This window comes from Lethenteron reissneri, chromosome 14 (genome assembly GCF_015708825.2).
Source record: "Lethenteron reissneri isolate LAM-NWPU_2019-01 chromosome 14, ASM1570882v1, whole genome shotgun sequence".
Lineage (NCBI taxonomy): Eukaryota > Metazoa > Chordata > Hyperoartia > Petromyzontiformes > Petromyzontidae > Lethenteron > Lethenteron reissneri.
The window spans coordinates 12,243,459-12,265,804 of record NC_083792.1 but is presented as its reverse complement, the minus strand read 5'-3'; the positions used below and the strand labels follow the sequence as shown (position 1 = coordinate 12,265,804).

Below are 22,346 nucleotides of genomic sequence, written 5' to 3'. Positions count from 1 at the left end.
CCTCCCCCTTTCTCGCCCTCGCCCCGCCCCCTCCGCCCGCGAACATGGCGACCCCACCTCCCGCCTAGGCTGACTGGGCTCTCGGTGGGCGAGTGGCGTCGAACGAACGACGGCTGAAAGAACGACGACAAAGACGTCCACCCGACGATGAGCTAAAGGGAGAAGGAAGGTGGGTGGGTGGTGGGAGATTTCAGGGAGGCTCGAGGAACGAACGCAAGGCGACGTTTGGCTCGAGGAGAGGCCGCCAGACCCCCAGAGTTTGTCGTCGTCTGCAGGTGCGGTGGTGGCGCAGCGTCGTGCCTGTTCGGTGGGGAGGGAAACAACTAAAAGTTTGATCCGCTCCTCGTTTCGACGTCTACAGGGCCTGGTTGTTTTTTTAATCGATCGAACGCCGAACGCGTGGCCCTTAACGGTGGTAGATTGTGTCGAGAAGTTGCGTGGATGTGAGAGACACGGTGGCTTGTGTAGAGGCGGCATCGCCTCCCTCCCCCTCACTCACTACAACTTGGCTGCCATAGGTTAAGTTGCTTTGAACCCCCATCGGATATTGTAATTGTTTCCGACTACTTGTTCGTGGGATGGCTTGTGTAGTTATATTTGTTGTATGAGCTCCGTGTGTTTTATTTGATGGCGTTCAGTGAGGAGTCCTGGTACGGATGAGATTGGTCGCGGTGTTTTAAAGTGGCCCAATTAAAAGTGTCTTATTGTTTGTGAACAACGATTATTGTTGAACGTGTTACATGTTCGACCGTAACATGTATAAAGCCTGTGCAGTGTTTAGTTTTGTGTCTCTCTTAAAGCGGTGCGCATTCCTGAAATTGCACTTGCGAACCAGGAAGACAAAGTACAAACATGGCTCAGGTCATATCCACATTAGTTTAATCTTTGACTCGCGAGTTTGTACAGAGGAAGAGTAAATTGGGCTTGGTCCGGACACGTCGTGGCGAGGGGTGATGATGATGATGATGGCCTCTGTGGTCGAGGACTTCGCAACGGGTTTGGCAGCCGTAACAAGAAGAGGGAACTACGACCACCGTGGAGACGGAGCGATGGAAGCAGCTCTTGAGCCGGAGCGAGATGGATTCTCACAACCTGAGGCTATGAGAAGTGGAATTGGAACGTCTTAGAGATGCCTTTATCCAGCAATGATGAGGTCATGGCAGGTGATGATCATCACGAATATTATTAAGGTTGGGCTCTTGTTTGGACTTTCGTTGTGGCTCGCTTTAGTGGCCTATAAATGCCATCTACTTTTATTTTTGAGGCTATGAGAAGTGGAATTGAAACGGCTTAGAGAGATGCCTTTATCCAGCAGTGATGATCATCACGAATATTATTAAGGTGTTGGTTGGGCTCTTTGGACTTTCGTGTGTCTCGCCTTAGTGGCCCATAAACCCATCTACTTTTAATTAATGTACTTCACTTATTTATCCGCGAATGTGTATCCTGAGCAATAATATATTCCCATGTACAGGACTGTATTTTAGTTCAGGTTTCTTTAATTATCGGTACTGGTTGTGTAGTGCTTCGTGCCCCGCGCTAAGAACCCGAGTTCGATTTCTGGCCACGGATAACAAGTGGCAAGTGATGGTCCTCGGACCACATTTCTAAAAACTTGCACTTCCCAGTATGGTCAAACAATCCCCAACAGATTGCCAGAGGCAGGCTCTTCTATATAAACATTGTCCTATTTATCTCAAGCATGTTGTTAATCGTGGTCATATATATTTGTAAGCAGATGATAGTTAATTTAAATTGTATTTTTTTAACAATTGTTTTGTAGCTAGCCATAGTTAAGCATTGACAGTAACTTTAACACGTGAATTTTGACATTGACACACAATGGCAAACGTGTCACCTATTCTGTAATTACATCGTACAAATTTGGTAACTCCCGCGGAAATTACTTGGACTGCAAACGAACCCTGTGGCGTGTGCGTGCAAATGTTATGCCATCTCCAGCTGTTAAACATATTGCAACGCACATTGTATTTATACCTCTTTAAGGATAAAAGTGACTCGGAAACACGAAATAATGTGGTGCATTGCCATGACACATTTTGTTGGTATGTGAACGCTTTTCTTAGTAGCACTATATTTTTTGTACTTTAAATGCTTTGTGGCTATTTGAAATCATTGGGTGGGGGGAAAAACGAATAGCCCCTTAAAGCCCGCTTATGAAACCAAACATCAGGCACACCCTCTTTCAGGGTTTTCAATAAATTCTCATAACGGTGTGTGTGGTGGGTGCTTGTGAAAATATCACACGACGGTGGCAAATAGCATTGCAGTTATGTACTGAGAGTGCGAATTGCAGTGCAAGAGAGCATTTTTATAAGCCTCGTTTACCCACAAACCAAAGGCTTAAATCATTTTCTCGGTGGGTGGCTAGCTGGATGCAGCAAGGTTCGTGCACAGCTTATGCACTTTCAATTTCACTGCTGATATTGGTTATCTTGACAGTATTTTCATACAGAGTAAAGTGACGTTACCCTCATACGTTTTTGGGTGTTATGTACTGTACCTATAGGACAATTGCATTTGCAAAGTTTGGGTGTATGTAACAAGAAATGCTTACTTTACCGAAATAACCAAGAAGAAGAAATGCTTATATCGTTATATTTGGTTATAATTGTGTCGAAACAAAATAGATGAAACTATTATATTATCAACAAAAAACAACCCTCATTTGTGAAATGTATACTGTATTCCTTCATTTTATATTTTCTTTTTGGCACAAAGCAATATTCAGTTAACAAGTAGAAGTGCCTTGCTGCAGCCTGAGCTTCATCAAACTGTTCTAAGCCTCAGCTTTAATTCACGTGGTGCTGAATTTGAATTTCCGTCTCTTTATTTAAATTAAGATAATTGAGCATGCAACTCTGTATGTACATATTTTGTTGTGTTAATGATAATGACCGATGTCCTAACTAATGGTAATGATGTAATGTTTCATCATCTTAATTGTATCTTGTACAGATTTATGATGACGTAAATTTTATATGTAATGATCCTTTCGTCCGGGAATTAATATTACAAAATGTTTATCCCAGCTTGCCGCTGCCTGCCACCTTATATTTCCATGCACATGGTGTCATACTCAAAGATTGCTCTCGATCTGATGTGTTAACAGGTCATCACTAACGAGTCTTGAGAAGCCACAAGAAAATAACAGGAAAAGCAATCCCTGGTGACTAAGCTGTGGGAAACTACTGTTCAACATGTTCACCAAGAAGAAAAAGCAGCGGCCTCAAATCTCCGCGCCATGCAACTTCGAGCACCGCGTGCACACCGGCTTCGACCTAGCGGAGGGCCGCTTCACTGGCCTGCCTCCGCAATGGCAGAGCCTCTTGGCCGACACGGCAAACCGGCCCAAACCAGTGGTGGACGCCTCTTACATCACGCCGGTGGACCTGGCTCCCATGAAGGTGATTGCACGGTCATTTAATCCTGACCCACATAGACTTTTATGTATGTAATTATATGCCACAGCACCAAAGGTTGGTATGTACTGTGTATCATTGTGACAAAATATAATTTGTACAGATGTGTGAACTTGTTAGAAAGTTTAGATTCCCCGAGCTTTCATCTAAATTATAAAAGGGTTGTGTTTCCGTGTTAAATTACTTTTAATTAAAGGGAGCCAATAACTATGCAACAGGGCTGCAAACAACTGTTGAAATCTTTTATGTAAACAACCATTACATTTTGGTCCACCCACTCGGACCTTTGAACCCCATTTATTCCCTCACTTTGCCTTTGGCTGCTACTTGTAAAAACCTGCTGTGCCTGCACACACGTGTGATCAAGAGATTATCAGAAAAGCTAATGCCTCTGCTGCGATTTAGTTATTCTAATTCCTTGGCTGATTGATGCATTTTACCAGGGTCTTATGTGTTTTGTCTTTCAAAGAGTATTGCGACTGTGGTGCAAAGTTGCAGTCGGATGGCTTTTGTTTTCAAGCTTTGTTTACAATGACACTGGACTGAAGTTTCAAACAACACACAAAAAACGGAAACAACATTCACTGAATCTGTGCATAATGCAAAAACCTTAATTTTCCGGCCTGCACTGATTTTTCTGTTTTCATGGGGTTTCTCATCATTTACAGATTTTATTACTGGACTGAACACCTTATTTTGAATGAAATCATAGTTTAGGGCTGTCTAAAAAAACAGCTGAGTTTAGTGAGCTGATTTTGTTGCTGTGACTCACAGCGGGTGTTGCTTCCTTTTATGAGTAATTCGTGCCCAAGGCTCGCCTTAATATTCGCACTCTCCAAAGCATCTGCCTTCACACAATTTAGTTTGTGGCTGAATGTAAGACATGCAAGGTACCCCTTTTCCCTTCTGGCAACGTCAAGTTGAAACTTGTCACAGATGGCGAAGAGTACTGTAGTTGCATAATGCAAGGTCTCTTCTTGACCTGTATGTGTGTGTGTTTATGCGTATCATCAACATATAAAGCAGGGCATTGGCATGGTTTATTGCCAGTATTTGTGCAGGAGTTTCCCTTTGTGTATTGCATAGTTATATGGACCATGCATTTTATCATTTAATTCTGAGTCTTATTGATGTACTTTTATTTTTAGTCATCACGTACCAGTAGTAGTTTTTCTACATTTATTGTTTCATGTAGGAATTACTACTATTATGTAGAGGTTTATAATTTAGATATATGGCTTCCAAACAGTTGTATATGATATGCGTTTTAAATGTTAAGAAAGAAAAGAAAATTACAAGTGTTTTACAACAAAGTACTCTATGATGGCATCCAAATGCACTTGAGGTCCTTTGTAGGCCAAGTGTGGAAAATAATATTAAAACATGATGCGTTGTGCCAAAATACCTATTTTACAATAGGGCCTACTGGCAAATGCTTGTGACCATTGGCTTTCAACGTTGAACCACACATTACAGGCAATGAACCATCATTACCATTGCAAGGATATATGGATTCTGTCTGCAGAAAAGAATATTAAAATATTACCATTTGATTCCTGTAGCAATCATCTACGGTGTTCATTCTGTGGGGATTATTAATATATACATTAATTTTAATGGGTTTCCAACAGATTGGGTGATGGTAGGTCAGGTTAATAGAAATACTTTACTGGAATTTTTTAGCAAATGTAAAAATTTGAGTATCCAAGGCTTTATATATTTGATATTCATTTAATCAGAGAATTCGATGTACACAATACTGCCCTGTGTATATGTTCGGCTATACACTTGTCTGTATACGTGACTCTTAGCTGCTGATCAGTACTGAGGGCAATTCCAGCCATACTTTATTAACTAGAATCGCAATTGAAATGTATTTCATCGATAGGCATCAGCCATAGGTTTCAATAGCAATTCCACTCGGCCTGCCCAGGTCTTCATGGACCTTTTTTGCCTGAATGCCATAACAGGCTTTGCTTAGCCCAAACTCTAAATAATTGAATCTTAATTCCAGCCAAGGGTTCACGAGATTCTTCCAACTTTAATGGCAGTTGTTAATCAACATGTAACATAAGTGTCTCGTTAAATCTTAGAAGGTTTTCCTAACCAGCATGCACTTTCCCGAGGTCACTACCTGTTAAGGCTCAACGCGCTTTTAGTGAAACATATGTTGTGTCGATGTATGTTGAACTTCTTTTGCACTGTACATAGCCAACCGTAATAATCCGAGATGTGGAATTTAGGAATAAAAAGCCTTAAGTCAATGGTGAGCTTAATTGGTTAGAATTTGAGAAATACATTGGCACGTATAAATAATATCTTTGTAAATGTGACTCTTGTCAGGTGGCGGAGGGATAATGACAGGAATATTGGCATAAAACTAAGTGGCCTATCCTATAAATAAATTACGGATCATAAATTGTACCCTTTTATAAAGTGCTGGCACAATAAAAAACACAATTTGCTCAAACAATGCCTTGCCAAATTGCGATTTAAAGCTTTCGTGAGTGCAGGGATTCATCTTCTTGGTTCTTTCCTTCTACGTGACTTTACCGAAAGAACCAAGAAAATGCCTTGCCAATTAATGAATGTGTGAATAATACACCACATTCGGAGTTCATGTCAAGCAAGCAAAGAACAGACCTCTTTGAATAAGCTACACTTGCTTGCCTTACATGCGATTTTGAAAACCACTTTAGAGGGTATTGTGTATACCTGCATAGCGTAGTGGTTATTCTGGTTCAGCTGCTGAAAAAGAGCAATGACACAGACAGGATGTGCAAAACCAGCTCAACTGCTTAACCAGCCACATTATCCAAACTTTGTTCGTGGCAGCAGTATAATGCTGCATTCATCATTGAGAGTGAAGCACTTAACAAGTTTTCATTGTACAGGGTGGTCCAGATGTCTTGTGACACCCCCCCCCCCTCCCCAATCAATTGATCCAAAAAGAATGTCACTTTGCATTTTAAGTTTTGTTTTAAATTAACCTTAAACAATATTAAGTTTTAGGGAATAAAATGGGGGTCACAAGCAATGGCGGAGCCAGGATTTTCAGGTGGGGGTGCAACTTCTCCAGCAATGAAAAATGATAGAGGAGTTGTTAGTAAGTAAGGACTTGTCCCTTGCTTTTTACTCGACGTGTGCACGGCAATGGTGCAGCCTTTGATCGAGGGTCGAATTCGAACCGTGTTGTGTGATCGGCATCGCACTCGCTGGAGGTGTGTGATGCCTTCAGGGAAGTCGTGTACTGTATACGCAACTGCGCACAATTCTGTGAGTCACTTATTACCGCTTTGCCGTTACTTATTGCCAATTATGGACTCAGACTATTGTCCTATCATCTCAGAGTCCCTGGCACGTAATAATATGTTACACTGGCAGTGGGGGTAGCAAAATACCTATTTATTCCGAATTAACCCCAATGATCCCATCGAAATTAGGGATTTCGATCGGATCATTGGGGGGGCATGTGCCACCCCACCCCCACTGGCCCCGCCAGTGGTCACAAGACATCTAGACCACCCTTTAGATTAATTACAACACCATGCAGTTACAAATCGCTATGCATGAAAACGAAACAATATACATTCCAAGTGCCTGTGAACCACTGATGTCATCCATTACAAAAGCATTATTTCGCAAAATTTTGTGAAAAGGTCAAGAGATCACAATGTAGTATACCCCTCGAGGGTACGTGTGACAATTGATGTAATGCAGTGGTCACCTACATGAGGTGAGGTTACAGGAGTCGTGCTGCTGCTTCATTATAGACTATCAATTCTAAAGCTATTAACTTAATAATTGTATTAAATTAATGGAAGCTGTATGCTTGGACGTCTAAGTTTTAGTACATTGCAATTCGATTCCCAGCCACTGCTAACAAGTGACATCTGAATCAGTCCTCGGACCTCCACTGGCTAGTGTGATAAAGTTACATGCAAACCTTAACCTTCATCCAGAAATGGATTGGCAAAGGAATATATTTAAAATTAATTTATTTAATCTAGACTTACATGAGGACCCATAGGCTTACATAGTTCCCATGATCTAGCAATGGATCCTTAGGGAAAAATTGGGCCTGTAGTCTTGGTAATTTGAACACGGGCCTACAAATAACCCATATATGTACATAGAGCATATAGACACACAATTGGCAGAAACTTAAAAATGCTGAATACAATGAAAATCTGCATAAAGTAATAATGCTAAAAGAGGTTGAAATCACAATAAAGGAGGTAAATAAAAAACTAATTGGCAGCTTATTTTCTTTCAGTTATATATACAGATAAAATAGGTTCTCAAGTAAACTAAGATATCATTGCAAAAAAAAATCTCCATTAAACTAAAAACTATTTTAATGATAACGCTGTTCTTCCCTGGCCATAAGAAATTTTTTTTCCTTAAGGAATATTTCGTTAGTTATAAGGACAATCCTTGGCTTTATGGTGACAGGTCTGATGTTTTTTTCTACATTTTGCTGCAGATAATTGTGCGTGGCAGCAAAAAGTTACCTATCAACGACAGCATCATAGCTGAGATGAGCAGCCTATCCGTGTCGCGCTCCAACTCTCTGCGCGTTCGCGAAGACCGGCAAGATGTCCCATACCGAGGCTCGGAGAGGATACGTCCTGGACCCAGGCCTATCACCACCATCATGCAAGATGAGGAATATCGCGAACAGAGACGTGACAGGGATTGTGAACGGGAGACCGGCGGAACTCGCACTGATGGCCCGTTTGGTCGAAATGAGAGGTATTTTTGACGCTCTATAAATCCAAACTTCTTTAAAAATCAAAAATTCACTGTAACCCTGCATAGTAAAAATATATATTTGTAAGTTTATATTTTACACATGGATTCCTATACATATTAAATTGAACTGAGTGGCTCAACTTTGCCAACTTTTTAAATGTTGCCTTTAGGATTTCCCAGCCGAAGGTGGTTAATGGACGGCAAGGATCGCTGGAACAGGGATACAACCGCAAAGGACATGGCAGACCACCGCCTGGCTACCCAGTAGCCATCACAAAAGAGAGGCCCCCACAGATACCAGGTGAGCCAAAACCGAGCAGGTGACTCTTATTTATAATAATGATAGTTATAAATGCAAGTGTCCTTGACAACCATATATTTGAGCTGTAACATTTGTGAATTAAGTGTATTTTAAGTGCAGCATTTTATTGAGCAGATAATGTTAATTGGGCTGTCCTGATGTCATTTAAATTATATTTTATTTCTGTTGTGCGGGTCACAACACGTGTTGACGTGTATCAATGATTAATTACAAAATAACCAAAACTAGCATAACAAGGAGTCTACCAGATTACTTGTATGTTTGGCAAATGCTATGTTGGCCAGACAGGACGAAAGATTAGCACGAGTAAAATAACCCCACATGAACATCAAATACTCACAAACACAAATAGTAGCAGTTGCCGAACATGCCTGCCACCAAGGATATTCTATTGATTTTGATAACATTGGCAGTCTTTGTAGAACTATTTGTTATTGGCAAATAATGATTGTGGAGTCAGTAGACATTTAGAGAAATTAAATTGAATTTAAAACTAGCTGACAGCGACAGGCCAAGTTCGGCTTGGAAATGCATGAAGCAAACACAGCTCAACCTCTATCGAATGTTACAAATGATAAATAATACAGTATTACTCCAGTGTCACTGTTTAGTATAATAAAGTTAATTATCATCAACCTTAATCACCGTGCAAGTATATGTAGATTCATATTCACATCTATTATTATTTATTTATGTTAAAACGTTAACCTTTAGGTATCATCACAGCACCAATTCAAGCCCCATGATCGGAGGAGATATTCACAATTATGGCAATCGCCTGATGATGCTGACTGAAACTACCAGCGGAACTTCTTACCTAATTGTTAAATATTGTGGATACCGGTGTGCTGAAGCAATGAAAATGGTGCATTGGTTCATGTGACAATCTTATTTATTTGGCTGTGTAAGCTGGAGGATCTAACTAAAGAATAAACTATAATCATATTGGTCATGAAAGCCGATGTGTTTAAATTGTATTTCTGTGCCGAATAGATATGGTGCTGAAAGTTTTTCTCATCTTGAATACATATTTAGAAAATTATATTATGTATTTTCCAAGAGAGCTGAATGCAGCACAATCAGATGTTACAAATACCCAAAGAATATATACAGATCAGTTTCTTTACAACTTATTAGTGATTGATATATTACATCAAATGTTGTTCCCTTTTAGAATCACAATTGTGGCACATGGCTGAGCCTTCTGACGGAGACACGGACCGAGCGGTGGTTAGCATTAGGGATGATTCTGGTCGACCCAAATCGTCGTACGAGGCCCACCTGGTGGCGACCGGGCCTAAGGAGCGACCTAGGTCGGCGCTGGATACTGCGGAGCGGCCGAGTCGCACCTCAACCCGGTCAGCAGGGCTTCCCCGGCCACCTCTCCCTACAGGCCGACAGCTTCAGTCAGGCTCTCTTCACTCACAGCATCCAGCAATGAAGGTAAGTCTTTGTCTTTGTTTCTGTTTGTCTTCAACATTATTGTTTAAGAATAATAGTGGGGAGCGGTAGTTGCAGCGGTTAACACCGAGCTACAAACCCGGCGACACGGGTTTGATTCCTGCTCACGGTCAACATCAGTGACGGTTATTTGAACCGGTCTTGGGCCTCCCCTAGGTCGACGCAGCCTCAAATTAGTACCTGGAGTGGTGTGTAAACACCAGCACTTGAGACGAAGGTGGGCAAGCATGGTGCATGCCATCCACCCCCTCGTGTGCCGTGCCGGCCTTCATAGGTGCTCGCTAACAGCATTTGTCCCTGCAGTCTGTTAAGGCTATATGGGGGTTCTTTGTATATTTAATAATGCTGTCATCATCATGATTTTTTTTGTCATTCTCCTAAATGCTATAGAAGCATTTTTATCTTACAAGTGTAGGTGTAATGATGCGCCATTGATGAATATCATCAACTCTTAAGGCTCACAATTCATGCAATGTATCGTGTGTGTAAAAGTATTTTTTTCTATACGCGATTGTTACATTTAGGCAAAGGGAGTGAACAAGATAATATAAACACCACAAAAACAATGGAAACGGTATAAATGAGATATATAATCGAGGAAAAAGTGTTATTCTTGAATTGCATTGCAACCTCTATCGTGACAATTTTTCAATTGCCAAGTCTAGTAAGTTGTTAAACCACTTTCTCATCACATAATAAGTGACACTTAACTTCAAATGTTAAGTTCCTTATTTCTGTGTTAAATTGCAAGCATACAGCAATGATCCTAGTCTAATATTTAAATAATGAGGCCCAGTAATAGTCATGGGTCACTATTCAATAAGATTCCACATGACGACATTGTTACCCAAGGGTGCAATATGCCAGTAACCTTTGATACATTTTTCTTTTTGAATACCAACGAGTTAATACTGTACATTTTGAAGGGTTTGTCTGTTCATCAATATCTGGTAATGGGTAACTTCATAAACTAATTTGGAAACCTTTTATTTTTAATCCGGGCCTCCTGTGGTGTATAGTGCAGTCTGAAAATATTATTCTCTCAATCTATGGCCATTGCCCCAAATGTCATCTATTAAATATTTGTTTCCTTTTAAGGCAGGATTATTGATGAATGTGAGCTTTTGTTATTTATGCATGTGCACCACTGCAAAAGCAGTATTGCAAAATAATGTATCTCATAACTCAATTGTGTTTTTCAGTATGAGCAAAGTGATGCTCAACATTCTGAAGGCAGAGAAGTGGAAAATGTGGATGCATACAACCGGGTTCCAACACCTCCCACAGTTGGGGAAAAATCTGCTCCAGTAAAAAGTGGCCCGCCTGCCACTTTTCCAAAGCCAAAAAAGCAATTTCCAGCAAAGCCACCATCACCACCACCACTACCACCCACCTCTTATGTGTCTACATCCCTTCCTCGACCTCCAGCGCATCATCAAATGGAGGGAGCGTCTCAGAGAAAAGACCGACAATCTCAGAGTGCATCAGACTCGAGTGGAAGCGGGCCTCCCCGTGCTCACTCACAGCAGTCCATCACGGAAAGCCAAAGTCAGCGAATGTTTGATTCATCAGCAAAGCGGGGGTCTGCGAATAATGAGCAACATCCAGCAGCTGTGGACCATTCTGAGCCGTCATTGGATACGGGGGACATCGGATCCAGCAATTCTGCTCAGCAGCAGTCTCGGCACCATCCAGATGACAATCATAATCATCAACCGTCATCCATGAATCACTCGCACGTAATCCAGAGTAATGGGCCAAGTGCCCCAACAAAAAAAATGGGTGCTCCTTTATCAAAGCCTGGAGGAGGTGGTCCAAACAACCACAGCACACATTCAGGGCCACAGTAAGTTTATATTGACGAGAACCTTTTTTTCCTTCAAGTTTATTTACTGTCGTGTTATTATTTTCAAAAAATGTAAGGTGTTCTCAGTTAATATATTTTGGTCCACCAGGTCTCAGCAGCACCAGCCTCCTCGAATCTCCCACGAGCAGTTTCGAGCAGCGCTACAGCAGGTGGTCGACCCAGGAGACCCCTCGCAGTTCCTGGGAAGTTTCATCAAGATTGGGGAGGGCTCAACGGGAGTTGTTTGTCTGGCTGAGGACAAACGCACTGGCAAGCAAGTCGCTGTCAAGCGCATGCATCTTCGCAAGCAGCAGCGGCGTGAGCTACTCTTCAATGAGGTACGTCGTCTAAACCGTATATGCGTTCACTATTCATCTGTCTTCATGCTTCAGCCATTGTACTTGTTATAATGTCTAAGGATCCACTGTCTTCATAAATGCATCGCATTTACCTCGACGGCTTCTCAGTATAGTGTCTTTGTAAGGGCATTTCTGCATACAACATCTGCTATATTTTTCAGTTGCCGACGTTTTATCTGCCTGTTGAAAGTGTTTATACAACACAATTGTTTAACAGAATAAAACATAATTAGCATTAATTGAAGCGTATTAGTTTGCTCTTACGAGGCTCTGTGCATTGATTCCAACACGGCTGTCGATGTTTGCCAAACATTGGGCTCAGCTGGGAACATGCCAGCCCTGGTGGCTGTACTTTGTTTACTGATGAACTCGATTGATGTTTTTTCATCTCTGATGGTTTGTTGGCTAGGTGGTGATCATGCGGGAGTATCACCATGAGAATGTGGTGAACATGTACAACAGCTATCTGGTGGACGATGAGCTGTGGGTCGTCATGGAGTTTTTAGAAGGAGGAGCTCTGACTGACATCGTTACCCACACCAGGTGGGCATCAGAGCAGAGCATGCCAGCATAATTCTCATAGACACTCCTCTTCACACAGTAAAACCTTGGATTGCGACTAACTTGGTCTGCGAGTGTTTTGCAAGACGAGCAATTTTTTAAAAATACATTTTAATTTGATAAACGAGCGAGGTCTTGCAATACGATTACTGTAGTACATACAGTATACGCTTTGTCTGCCGAGCGTCACGTGATCACAACTTATATATGAGTGCTTTGATATACGAGTGCTGTGGATTACAAACACGTTTCCAGAACGAATTATGCTCGCAATCTAAGGTTTTACTGTATCTGTTTGCATTGAAAGTGGTGCACTGTCCAGAAATTAAACTTAACCAGTTGTAACGTTGCCTTTTGTTCATCTTTACATTTGAATAAACTTCATTATCTTACCTCTTTGAATTCACAACTGCCCATGCCTAATATTTTGAATTGAGGCCAAAAAATATTGAATGTGTCTTATGGCTGCTGGGGATCTGGGGATATTTGATAGTGTGTAAACCTTTGATCTAGTGCTTTGTAGTCAGGGGTTGCAAAAATCGACGTGATCTGCCAACTTACAAAACTGCTGGTCGTATAGTTTATTTGGAGATGGCAGTACAGCAAATGAGTCTCTGAATCTATACAGGACCTATATGTTATCCCTTCACATGCGTAGGTTCCTATCAAATGCAAAAAGTTCCTGAAATTAATTGGCAAAACATTTTCTCTCCAGGACCCTCTTGAAAAAGTGTCTTGAGACTGTAAAGCATTTATGGATAAATAAATACAAATTCTGTCTGCTCGGACTGAGCAATATTATTTTTGCCTTTATTACTAGCTTGGTGTTCATACCTTGAATTGTCAATGTTGCAGAGCTTGGCCAAGAATATGCAGTTTTTTGTTTCATTCACATTTAACTTTGCTGTCTGCTTGTTGTGTGCAGGATGAACGAGGAGCAGATCTCAGCAGTGTGTGTATCGGTGCTGAGGGCACTGGCCTACCTGCACGGGCAGGGTGTTATCCACCGAGACATCAAAAGTGACTCCATCCTGCTCACGGCTGACGGCAGGGTGAGGGAGCCAGGGTGTGGATGTTGGGATAATGTCTAGAGATGGATATTAAGGCTTCCCCATGGCTTTAAAGTTGAACCTGAAACATATATCAATAAAGCTATTCTGTCAATCTGGCTGAATACTATTAACCAAACATGATACCGTTGTGGATTTAACCAAATCGCCCGAAATTGTTCCGATTGTATAGAATTCTATTTTGGATTTATAAAGAGCCTTTCACCAAGACGCTTGACAATGCTTACCGACTACGGTACAAAATGGCAAGATAAGGGATGGGGATCGGGTAGTGAATAGGGTGGAGGGAATGAGGTGGATGCTGCGCCGTTGGAGGCACTAGGGGCGTTAGGTAGATCTGGTAGGGGTGGCGGAAGAGGAAGGGAAGAGACAAGAGAAAAGAGAGAGGACTTGGGGGCAGTGCGAAAAGAGGAAAGCGAGGGGGGGGGAGTGATGTGGAGAGGGAGTTTGTTCCAGTGTAAGGGGGCAAGCAGAGAGGAGATTGGGTGGAGGGACCGCAAGAAGATAGACGGCTTGTGACTGGAGCGGGCGTGATGGCACATGTAAGGAATTGAGAGAAGACAGGTAAGGGGAGGCCAGTCCATGCAAAGCTTTGAAAACTAAGATGAGCAATTTAAAGAGGCAGTGGTGATAGATAGGAACCCAGTGAAGTTGTTGAAGGGGGGGGGGAGCAATGAGATGGAAGGGGAGGTTAAAGACGGTGCTTGCAGCCAAGTTTTTAATTTGTTGCAGAGGGGCAAGGGTGTAGGCAGGGACACTGACCAGGAGCGAGTTGTAATAATCCAGATGAGTGAAGATGACAAAGTGCACAGGAAGTTTGTCAGCGGTGATGGTGATGAGGGGGCGAATTTTCCTGACATTGAAAAGATGGAAGCAGCATGTGCGAGTGGTGTTGGCGATGTGGGACGTGAAAGAAAATGAGGAATCAAAGGCGATGCCAAGAATTTGTATGGAAGCGATCGGAGTTAGACTGAGCGGAGGGAGAAAGATATGCAGGGGGGAGGAGGAGAGTGGAAGGCGGGAAAGTAGAGCACGGTGGTTTTCTAAGAGTTAAGGGAAAGGACATTTTCTGTCATCCATGCTTGGATAGCCATTAGGCCGGATGAGATGTGGTCGGAAAGGTCAGGGGTAAGAGCCTTAAAGGAAAAGAAGATTTGAGTGTCGTCGGCAAATAGATTATACGAGAGATTGAAAGAAGAAAGGGATGGGCTCACGGGGGGATGTGTAGAGGGAGAAGAGGAGAGGGCAATATACAGAACTCTGGGGGATGCCAACCGTGACCGGGGAGGATGAACCATGGTTAAAAGAGACAGTGGATGAACGAGACGTGAGGTAAGAGCAGAGCCAATGAAGTGGGGTGCCAGAGATACCGGGGTTAGACAGAGTGGATAAGAAGGTGGAGTGATCAAGGGTGTCGAAAGCCGCAGACAGGTCGAGTGAAATTAGGACCGATGGAAGGGCCCGAGTGACACGAGTTAGCCAAGTGGTTGTGCACGTGGAGGGAGAGCGGTTTCGGTGGAATGGAGCGGATGGAAACCAGACTGGTGGAGGGGGTCGAGAGAGTGAGAAGATATGTAGGAAGTGAGTCGAGTGTGAACTAGTCATTCGAGGAGTTTGGAGAAGTAGGAAAGCAAGGAAGTAGGGCAATTAGTGTGCAGGGATGGAAGGATCTAGTGAAGGTTTTTTGAGAATGGGTAGAATGATGGCTGTTTTGAAGGAGTTATGGAAGATGCCAGATGGGAAGGAAGAGATGGAGAGAGCTAGGAGGAACCGGAGGATCGTAGGGATGACAGATGGAAGCAAGGAAGGCGGTAGGGGAGCAAGGGAGGAAAAGGGTCGGGTGAGTTTTGTAGATGTGTTTGACAGCTTCAGGAGTGACGCAGGGGAAAAGGTTTTTAAAGTAGATGAAGAATTTGAGGAGGGAGGAAAGGGGTAGGTATGATGCTGGCAGGAAGGGAGGCACTGAGGTGGGTATATGACATTTTTGAGAGATCTTCAAGAAATAATATTTGAGGATGGCGAAGAATGTAGGAGTGTTTCAAGTAGAAAATAGCAGAGCAGGGAGTGCGGAAAGGGAAGAAATGAGGGATATAAATAAGATGGACGAGCGACCTCCAGTGCGAATTTCAAATCGGAAAGGACATCGAGTGGGAATCAGTTGTGGGTAGGGTCTTCCAGGTTCGCTTGGCTTTGTGTATGAGGTGACGTTGAATCTTTAGGCCAGTTGTTAGCCAAGGCCGAGGAGGATTATTTGGAGGGGTGCAAGGCAGCAGAGGGGCAAGAGCGTATAATGAGTCGGATAGTGTGGAATGTAGGATGTATAATGCTTTGTCGGGGTGGAGATAGGAGCAATCAGATAGGGGCGGTAGGTTAGTGGAATCCAGGGAATTCAGTGCACAGTGATAAATGGAGCGTAGATTTCAGTGGAGGGGTGGATGGAGAGGGGGATGGAAATGTGAGTGTCATGGTCAGCAATATGTGATTGGACGGAGGACGTTAGTCAACTAGGGCATGGGAAGCTGAGCAAGCGGAAGTGAAGATAAGGTCAAGCGTCCTACCCGTAGGAGTAGGTCGGAGGAGAGGCGACGAGGTGTAGGTTGGAAGATCTAGTGAGAGACATTAAAGTCAAGGACGTAGATGGGGAAGGAAGATGGAGGAAGGCTGACCAGGGGGTGGTAAAGAATTATAAATGAGATTGCAAAGGGGAAAGATGATAGTTGAAATTCGAAAGAGGGAAACAAAGAAAGGGCAACAGGTGGAGGCGATGGGATCCAGGTGGAGGAGAAGAGCAACCCAATGCCGCCACCAGGCTTGCCAGATGGTCGTGGGGAATGGATGAAGTTGGTGCGGGATGTGGAAAGAGCAGCTGGGGTGGCAGTGTTCACTTTGGATATCCAGGTTTCTGTAATAGCTAGGGCTTGAAGGTTTTTTGAGATAAAGGCATCCAGGGTGGAAGCAGGCTTTTTTCAGACTGAATGAGAATTCCAGAGGCCGAGGTGAATGGATCGAATTGGAGGGATCGGAGGAGGGGCAGACCAGGAAGTTTTTAGAATGCGATTACGTTTGAAAGAATTGCACGTCGTGAAGATGAGGGGTGTATCGAGGGTGGCAGATGGCGGGGACAGATGGTAGAAATTAACAAATATAACGGGGCAATCAATTTAGGCAGTGTGGTTGTTGCTGGTGGGGATCTGGGCATGGAACGGGCTATCGGCCGCACGAGCTGCGCTGCTCCGCCCCGACAGCCCCGTCGGCAAGGTCTATGGCGTTGACCTCTTCGGAGGTCATGTTACTTTAACAAGTTAGTTGAGCTAAGCGCGACAGGCATAGGCTGCTAGCGGAACCCCAAGAGAAATGCCCTGGTGTACATGAGTGAGCCAGGGTTCGGGTGAATGTCCACCAGACGTTTTTGTAAGCTATCACGGATATCAGATGCTAACCAGGGTTTAGACTGGAAAGTGTGTGAATGTGGTCACAATGCACAGAGATGTTGTCATAGTAATTTTTTCTGGTTTTGATCGTGTAGGTAAAATGTCCATTTCGAACTAAAACAATATATCACCTGACACAGAACGACAAGTTAAGTTTTCACATCGAACCACGTTCCAATCGTTTTTTCCAGCAGACTACTCATTTCGAAAATCAATCAACATTTTTAAGACGTTGAGGTCTGAGCTCTTGCTATTACTTGGATGATGCTGGTTGGAAGCTCCAGTGAAACTTCATACAAATGTTACATTTTGCTTGCTTTTCAGCGTTGCCCAGCCGGGCTGTTTGCTGGGAAATAGAGGGCAGTGCAGCAGCAAAGTATATTGTTGTACTGTGCTGTGCTGCTTCCATGTCTGTTCCCTGCCTTCACCAACCCTCGATAACAAGTGTTGTGAAGTACGGTCACCTGCATGGCATGGGGTGGCCCTCATCCACAGCAGTCGATTGACCAAAGGGCTGTGTTGACATTGATTCTGGAAACCTAATTAGTGACACCATTAAACCTGTATGGCAAGAATGTTTTTGCATATGGAAAAAATACTGCGTATGACGTTAAGTATAGACCTGTAAAACATCGTAGTTAAATTTTCTGAATTGTTTGATAATTGGCATAACCATCGGTGTACCATCTGGTTTTTGTAATGTCTTTTTGGATTAGCCAGTAATGCTCATTCAAATGGTGTTTTGCTGATTTATTTTAAACATTCAATGGTTGATATGGCACTTTGTTGCCAGGCAATTGGAAGAAGTGTTCACAACCACCGCACCGAAGTGCAATCCGAAGTGGTTGTTAGAGTGGCTTGCGGGCAGCCGTGTTTTGTGACGAAATGAAATTTATCCACATTTTATTTTGTTTCTGTAATTTTTTTCGTGATTTTTGTTTATGTAAATTTATTTATTTTTATGTTTTTTAAATTTAAATGAGTTTTATTATAGCTTGCAGCAAGTGTCTGTATTGTTCACCAAGTAACTTTTATCTGGCCATGGTGACATTTGCCTGTAATTCAAGACTTTAGAGGCAAGGGTTTTTGGTCCACACAGTTCCACACTGCCCACCATGGATTATGTCTCTGTCGTGCATAGCCACGCCCTCGATTTGTATTTCATAGAGCGCTTCGGGCGGGCTCGGCACCACGCAGCTTGTGCCGCGTGACACGGATCGCACGAATGCGCCGTCCAACCAAGTTCCTACCTGCCCACTCCGAAGGAACGTGTTATTATTATTGAGAGGAGCGGTCATGCAGTGGTCCTTGCACCACGCTATGAAGCTGGCGGACCTTAGTTTGATTTCCAGCCAAAGATTAGCAGTCTGCAATAGAATTGTTCTTAAAGAAGGAGCCATGTTTTTAGAAATACAGTTTTATTTTAAAGGTAAACTAATTAAAACATCGTTTTTTATCTTCATATGTTTTTCAGATCAAGCTATCAGACTTTGGCTTCTGTGCCCAAGTGTCCAAGGAGGTGACACGGAGGAAGTCGTTGGTGGGAACGCCATACTGGATGGCCCCTGAAGTCATATCCAGGCTTCCCTATGGCCCTGAGGTTTAACATAAAGCACATCTCAATTAAAACAGCTATTGCCTTTCTGTTCTTAGCGATTTGGATAAATAATAATCACAATTAACCCAACATGATACCATTATGCTAAACAACAATGCAATATGACATTTAAAAGTAAAATTTGCTACATGTTTCAGTCACCATGTGCACATTTGGTAGAGCATAACCTACACTGTCTTATTTGAAGCTGCATCTGTAATGTTCTATCGGTGCAGGTGGACATCTGGTCTTTAGGTGTGATGGTCATGGAGATGGTGGACGGGGAGCCACCCTACTTCAATGAGCCACCACTACAAGCCATGCGTCGCATTCGTGACAACATCCCACCGAAGATCAAGAACTCCCAAGGGGTAAAGCCAAGCACTATTTCGGCATCTTTTTGTTTTTATTTGTATTGTATTGACATGTTATTGATGGCTGGCACTCACCTGCAAACCAGTGCCTTTTGCAGGCAAGGGTTTGGTGGATAGTGTAGATTTGTGAAATTGGCAACCCACCCAGGTGCAAGGTGGCCAGAAAAAGGAGCACAACGTGGGTTCTTTTAACCTGTCTCTGTGAATTCGTGTAATCCCTTAATGTGCTTGGGTTTTTTTTATGGACACTCCCGTTTCTTGCAACACAAAACATTCCTTGGATAAGAATTGGGGAACATTCCAATTGGGCATCCTCTTCAAAATTAGCTTGAGCATTTGGTGAGACTTCGCTGACAAAGTACATGATCATTTGTTTAAGCTTTTCTAGTTGTGCAGTAATGCGATGTTTTCACCTGTGCCTCTGGGTTTATTATGGACCTTATAGATGTGCACAATGTGCAGTGTTACACTTACAGAATAACCTGTCTCGTAACGTCAAATACCACACTACCACTCATTTACATTGTCGCTTAATAAGAATTAACCACGAGGGTCCTTTGACGATGTATTCTGCCTTTCATGCTCTTTCCTGAAACTCCTAGTTTTTCTCCATTTAAAGTATCCAAACTTGCATGTAAATACTATTTTAGAAATATGTCGATTTTCGGTGTAACGTAATTACAAATATGAAGTATTATATTACTCCCGTTGTAACGTAATACAGATTCTAATGAGTTTTTTGTGGCAGACACAAATGTTGTCATGTATCACGTAACTGCTGTTCCGATTGATAATTTGTGTTTGCCACTGCAAATTGAGATATCACTGCCATGTTGTTTGGCATGCAAGTAACACGTATGCCACGAGCATAAATGTAATAATCGTGCTATAATGTTACATAGAAACGAAAGTCAACGGTCATTGTCATCCATGTACTTTTTGCTCCGCAGACTACGGTGCAGCTGAGGAGTTTCCTCGACCGCATGCTCGTGCGTGATCCCACGCAGCGTGCTTCTGCAGTGGAGCTCCTTGGGCACCCGTTCCTCCAGAACGCAGGGCCACCGTCCTGTGTGATTCCACTCATGCGACAGCATCGAGGACGCTGACAAAAGCGATACTTTAAAAGATTGCTAATTACCTTTGCACAATAATTCCTGCTTTGCTTATGCACCTTTTCATCTCCCATGTGGATTGTGTCGGGGATTTTTGTTGTTTTCAAATGTCTTTAAGCGTGAATGAATCTTATCATGGGAAAGATTGGTGCGACACCTTTCCATAGCTACATCAACAGTCCACCAATGTTGGTTACGTGAGTGGGCTAAACTATCACTCTTTTTTTATAGCATGCCTCTGTACAAAATTTATTGTAGCAGTTTGTCTTCATTATTATTAGAGTATGGTGTGTAAATTTCATCGGTGACATATCAAAGTGTACGAACTACTGAAAAACCTGTGTAATGTGCATCCTTCTCAACTGATTTTTTTTCCTGCCTCAATTTTGAATGTTATTAGTCTTTTTCACTGAAATTGAAAAAAATACTTGCTGGTTTAAGTAAAAATTAAAGGCCTTTCAAGTAATGGATCCTTTATTTACTTTTATATTTTGTAAATATATAAAAATGAAGCACTTACATTTGATTATAAATATGGGAGATTAAGGATTTGGGAATGTGTTTTTGTCCAACGTGCCAGAAATGGTTGCGTTAACTGGTAAGTGATTGTAGACATTTTTCACATCAACTTTATTATATGCAGCTAACAGTTGAGTAGACGATTTCTCCCCTCCCAAATAACCTATTTTGCAGCATTGTTCACGATTTTATAAACTGAAATTTCAGATGGCAGTGCAACAGGTACTATATTTTACAATTCTCTGTGCAGGTTAACTTTGATTATTTTACCACAGAAATCTTGAATAGGTACGGTAAATCACTTGCAGCCCAACGTGATATTTATTTCCCTGAATTTTTATATCAAAACTATTATGGTTTTGGGGACCAACTTCGGTTATAGACACTTTTTTTACACGTCACACTGGGTTTCTAAATGTCACGTTTGCTTGCAGGTTTTAAAAGGTGAAATATTGAAACGTGGTATTGTTTTAACTTCAAGCAAAATGCAAGACAACGTTGTATTTATCAACCAAACGACTGAATCTTCTGGCAGCCTCGTCAAGTTCACGTTTCTGATTCTTGAAAAGCAAATGCTTATGTACAGACATTTTGGTGTAACAACTGTACATTGTACTGTAATGTTAGTCTTTTGTCATTATTTTACTGCACTACCCGATTGTACAGTTTCTTACTGGGGAGTACTGTTAATTGTTTAATTTTGAGACTGGAACACTAAACAATTTTTTAATTATTGGAAAAGGTAACGTGATACCTGCTTTTGCCTCGTGTTTTTTGACAATTCCTTTATATGAAGACACCTGCAGTCTTTGTTGCCACTTGCTCCTTTGCTGTATTAGGTTTCAGAGATCAAATTGTCCTTGCTATTTACCTTGGAGCAGTTGAACAAACGCCCATCATTGAGAGTTGTTTCATCATTTTGGCTCGTGGATTTAAGCATTCTGAGGATATCTGATAGGTGTTAATAGTTTCATAGTTCATATGACTGCAACATTCATTAAAAAATAAAACATTGGTTGATTTACAAGCATTGTTTTCAAGACCTGAATTTCATTTAAGTATGTGATAAGTTGCATACACAGGTTTGATCGAAATGAGCTAAACTACAAAATATGCCCTTTGGGTGAATTTATGGTTGTAATGCATTAAACATTAAATTAAGGGCTCGCGGGGAAACCCCTATTAATATATTAATAGTTAATTAATTGGCATTTTACATTTTTTTTAAATGTTAATTCAGAATGTCCATTGGTTGCTGAACTTAAATTTTCCTTGACCTTTAAACATCTAGTATTGAGGTAAAACTCGCTTTAACTTGGTACAATCGAACGTAATGGAAGCAGTTTCTTTTAAAGCAATGGCATACCGTTTGTATTTGAATATTACAAGAACACAATATAAGTTTAAGTTAAATAATTCTGAATGATTGAATTAGTGTAATCCCTCCAGTCGGTACACAAATCGAACCACACTGCATTACACAAACATCGCCCAAC

At 42.1% G+C, this 22,346-nt stretch overlaps 1 protein-coding gene across 1 annotated transcript; it reads left to right on the top strand.

Moving 5' to 3' along the window:
• Positions 1–21,877, top strand: LOC133342402 (serine/threonine-protein kinase PAK 5-like). Its single transcript, XM_061551556.1, has 12 exons — positions 1–275; positions 3,134–3,428; positions 7,930–8,198; positions 8,369–8,499; positions 9,695–9,963; positions 11,184–11,827; positions 11,937–12,165; positions 12,596–12,729; positions 13,673–13,799; positions 18,723–18,848; positions 19,082–19,216; positions 20,170–21,877. The coding sequence occupies exons 2-12, from the start codon at positions 3,222–3,224 to the stop codon at positions 20,323–20,325; spliced, it is 2,427 nt and encodes an 808-aa protein (XP_061407540.1). The 5' UTR covers positions 1–275; positions 3,134–3,221; the 3' UTR covers positions 20,326–21,877.
• Positions 21,878–22,346: the final 469 nt, after the last annotated feature.

Excerpts from the sequence above, each read along its gene's own strand:
- LOC133342402 (XM_061551556.1), top strand. The coding sequence starts at position 3,222 with ATGTTCACCAAGAAGAAAAAGCAGCGGCCTCAAATCTCCGCGCCATGC. Across the intron at positions 13,800-18,722 it reads TGCTCACGGCTGACGGCAGG|ATCAAGCTATCAGACTTTGG; the intron begins GTGAGGGAGCCA and ends TATGTTTTTCAG. Across the intron at positions 19,217-20,169 it reads AGATCAAGAACTCCCAAGGG|ACTACGGTGCAGCTGAGGAG; the intron begins GTAAAGCCAAGC and ends TTTGCTCCGCAG.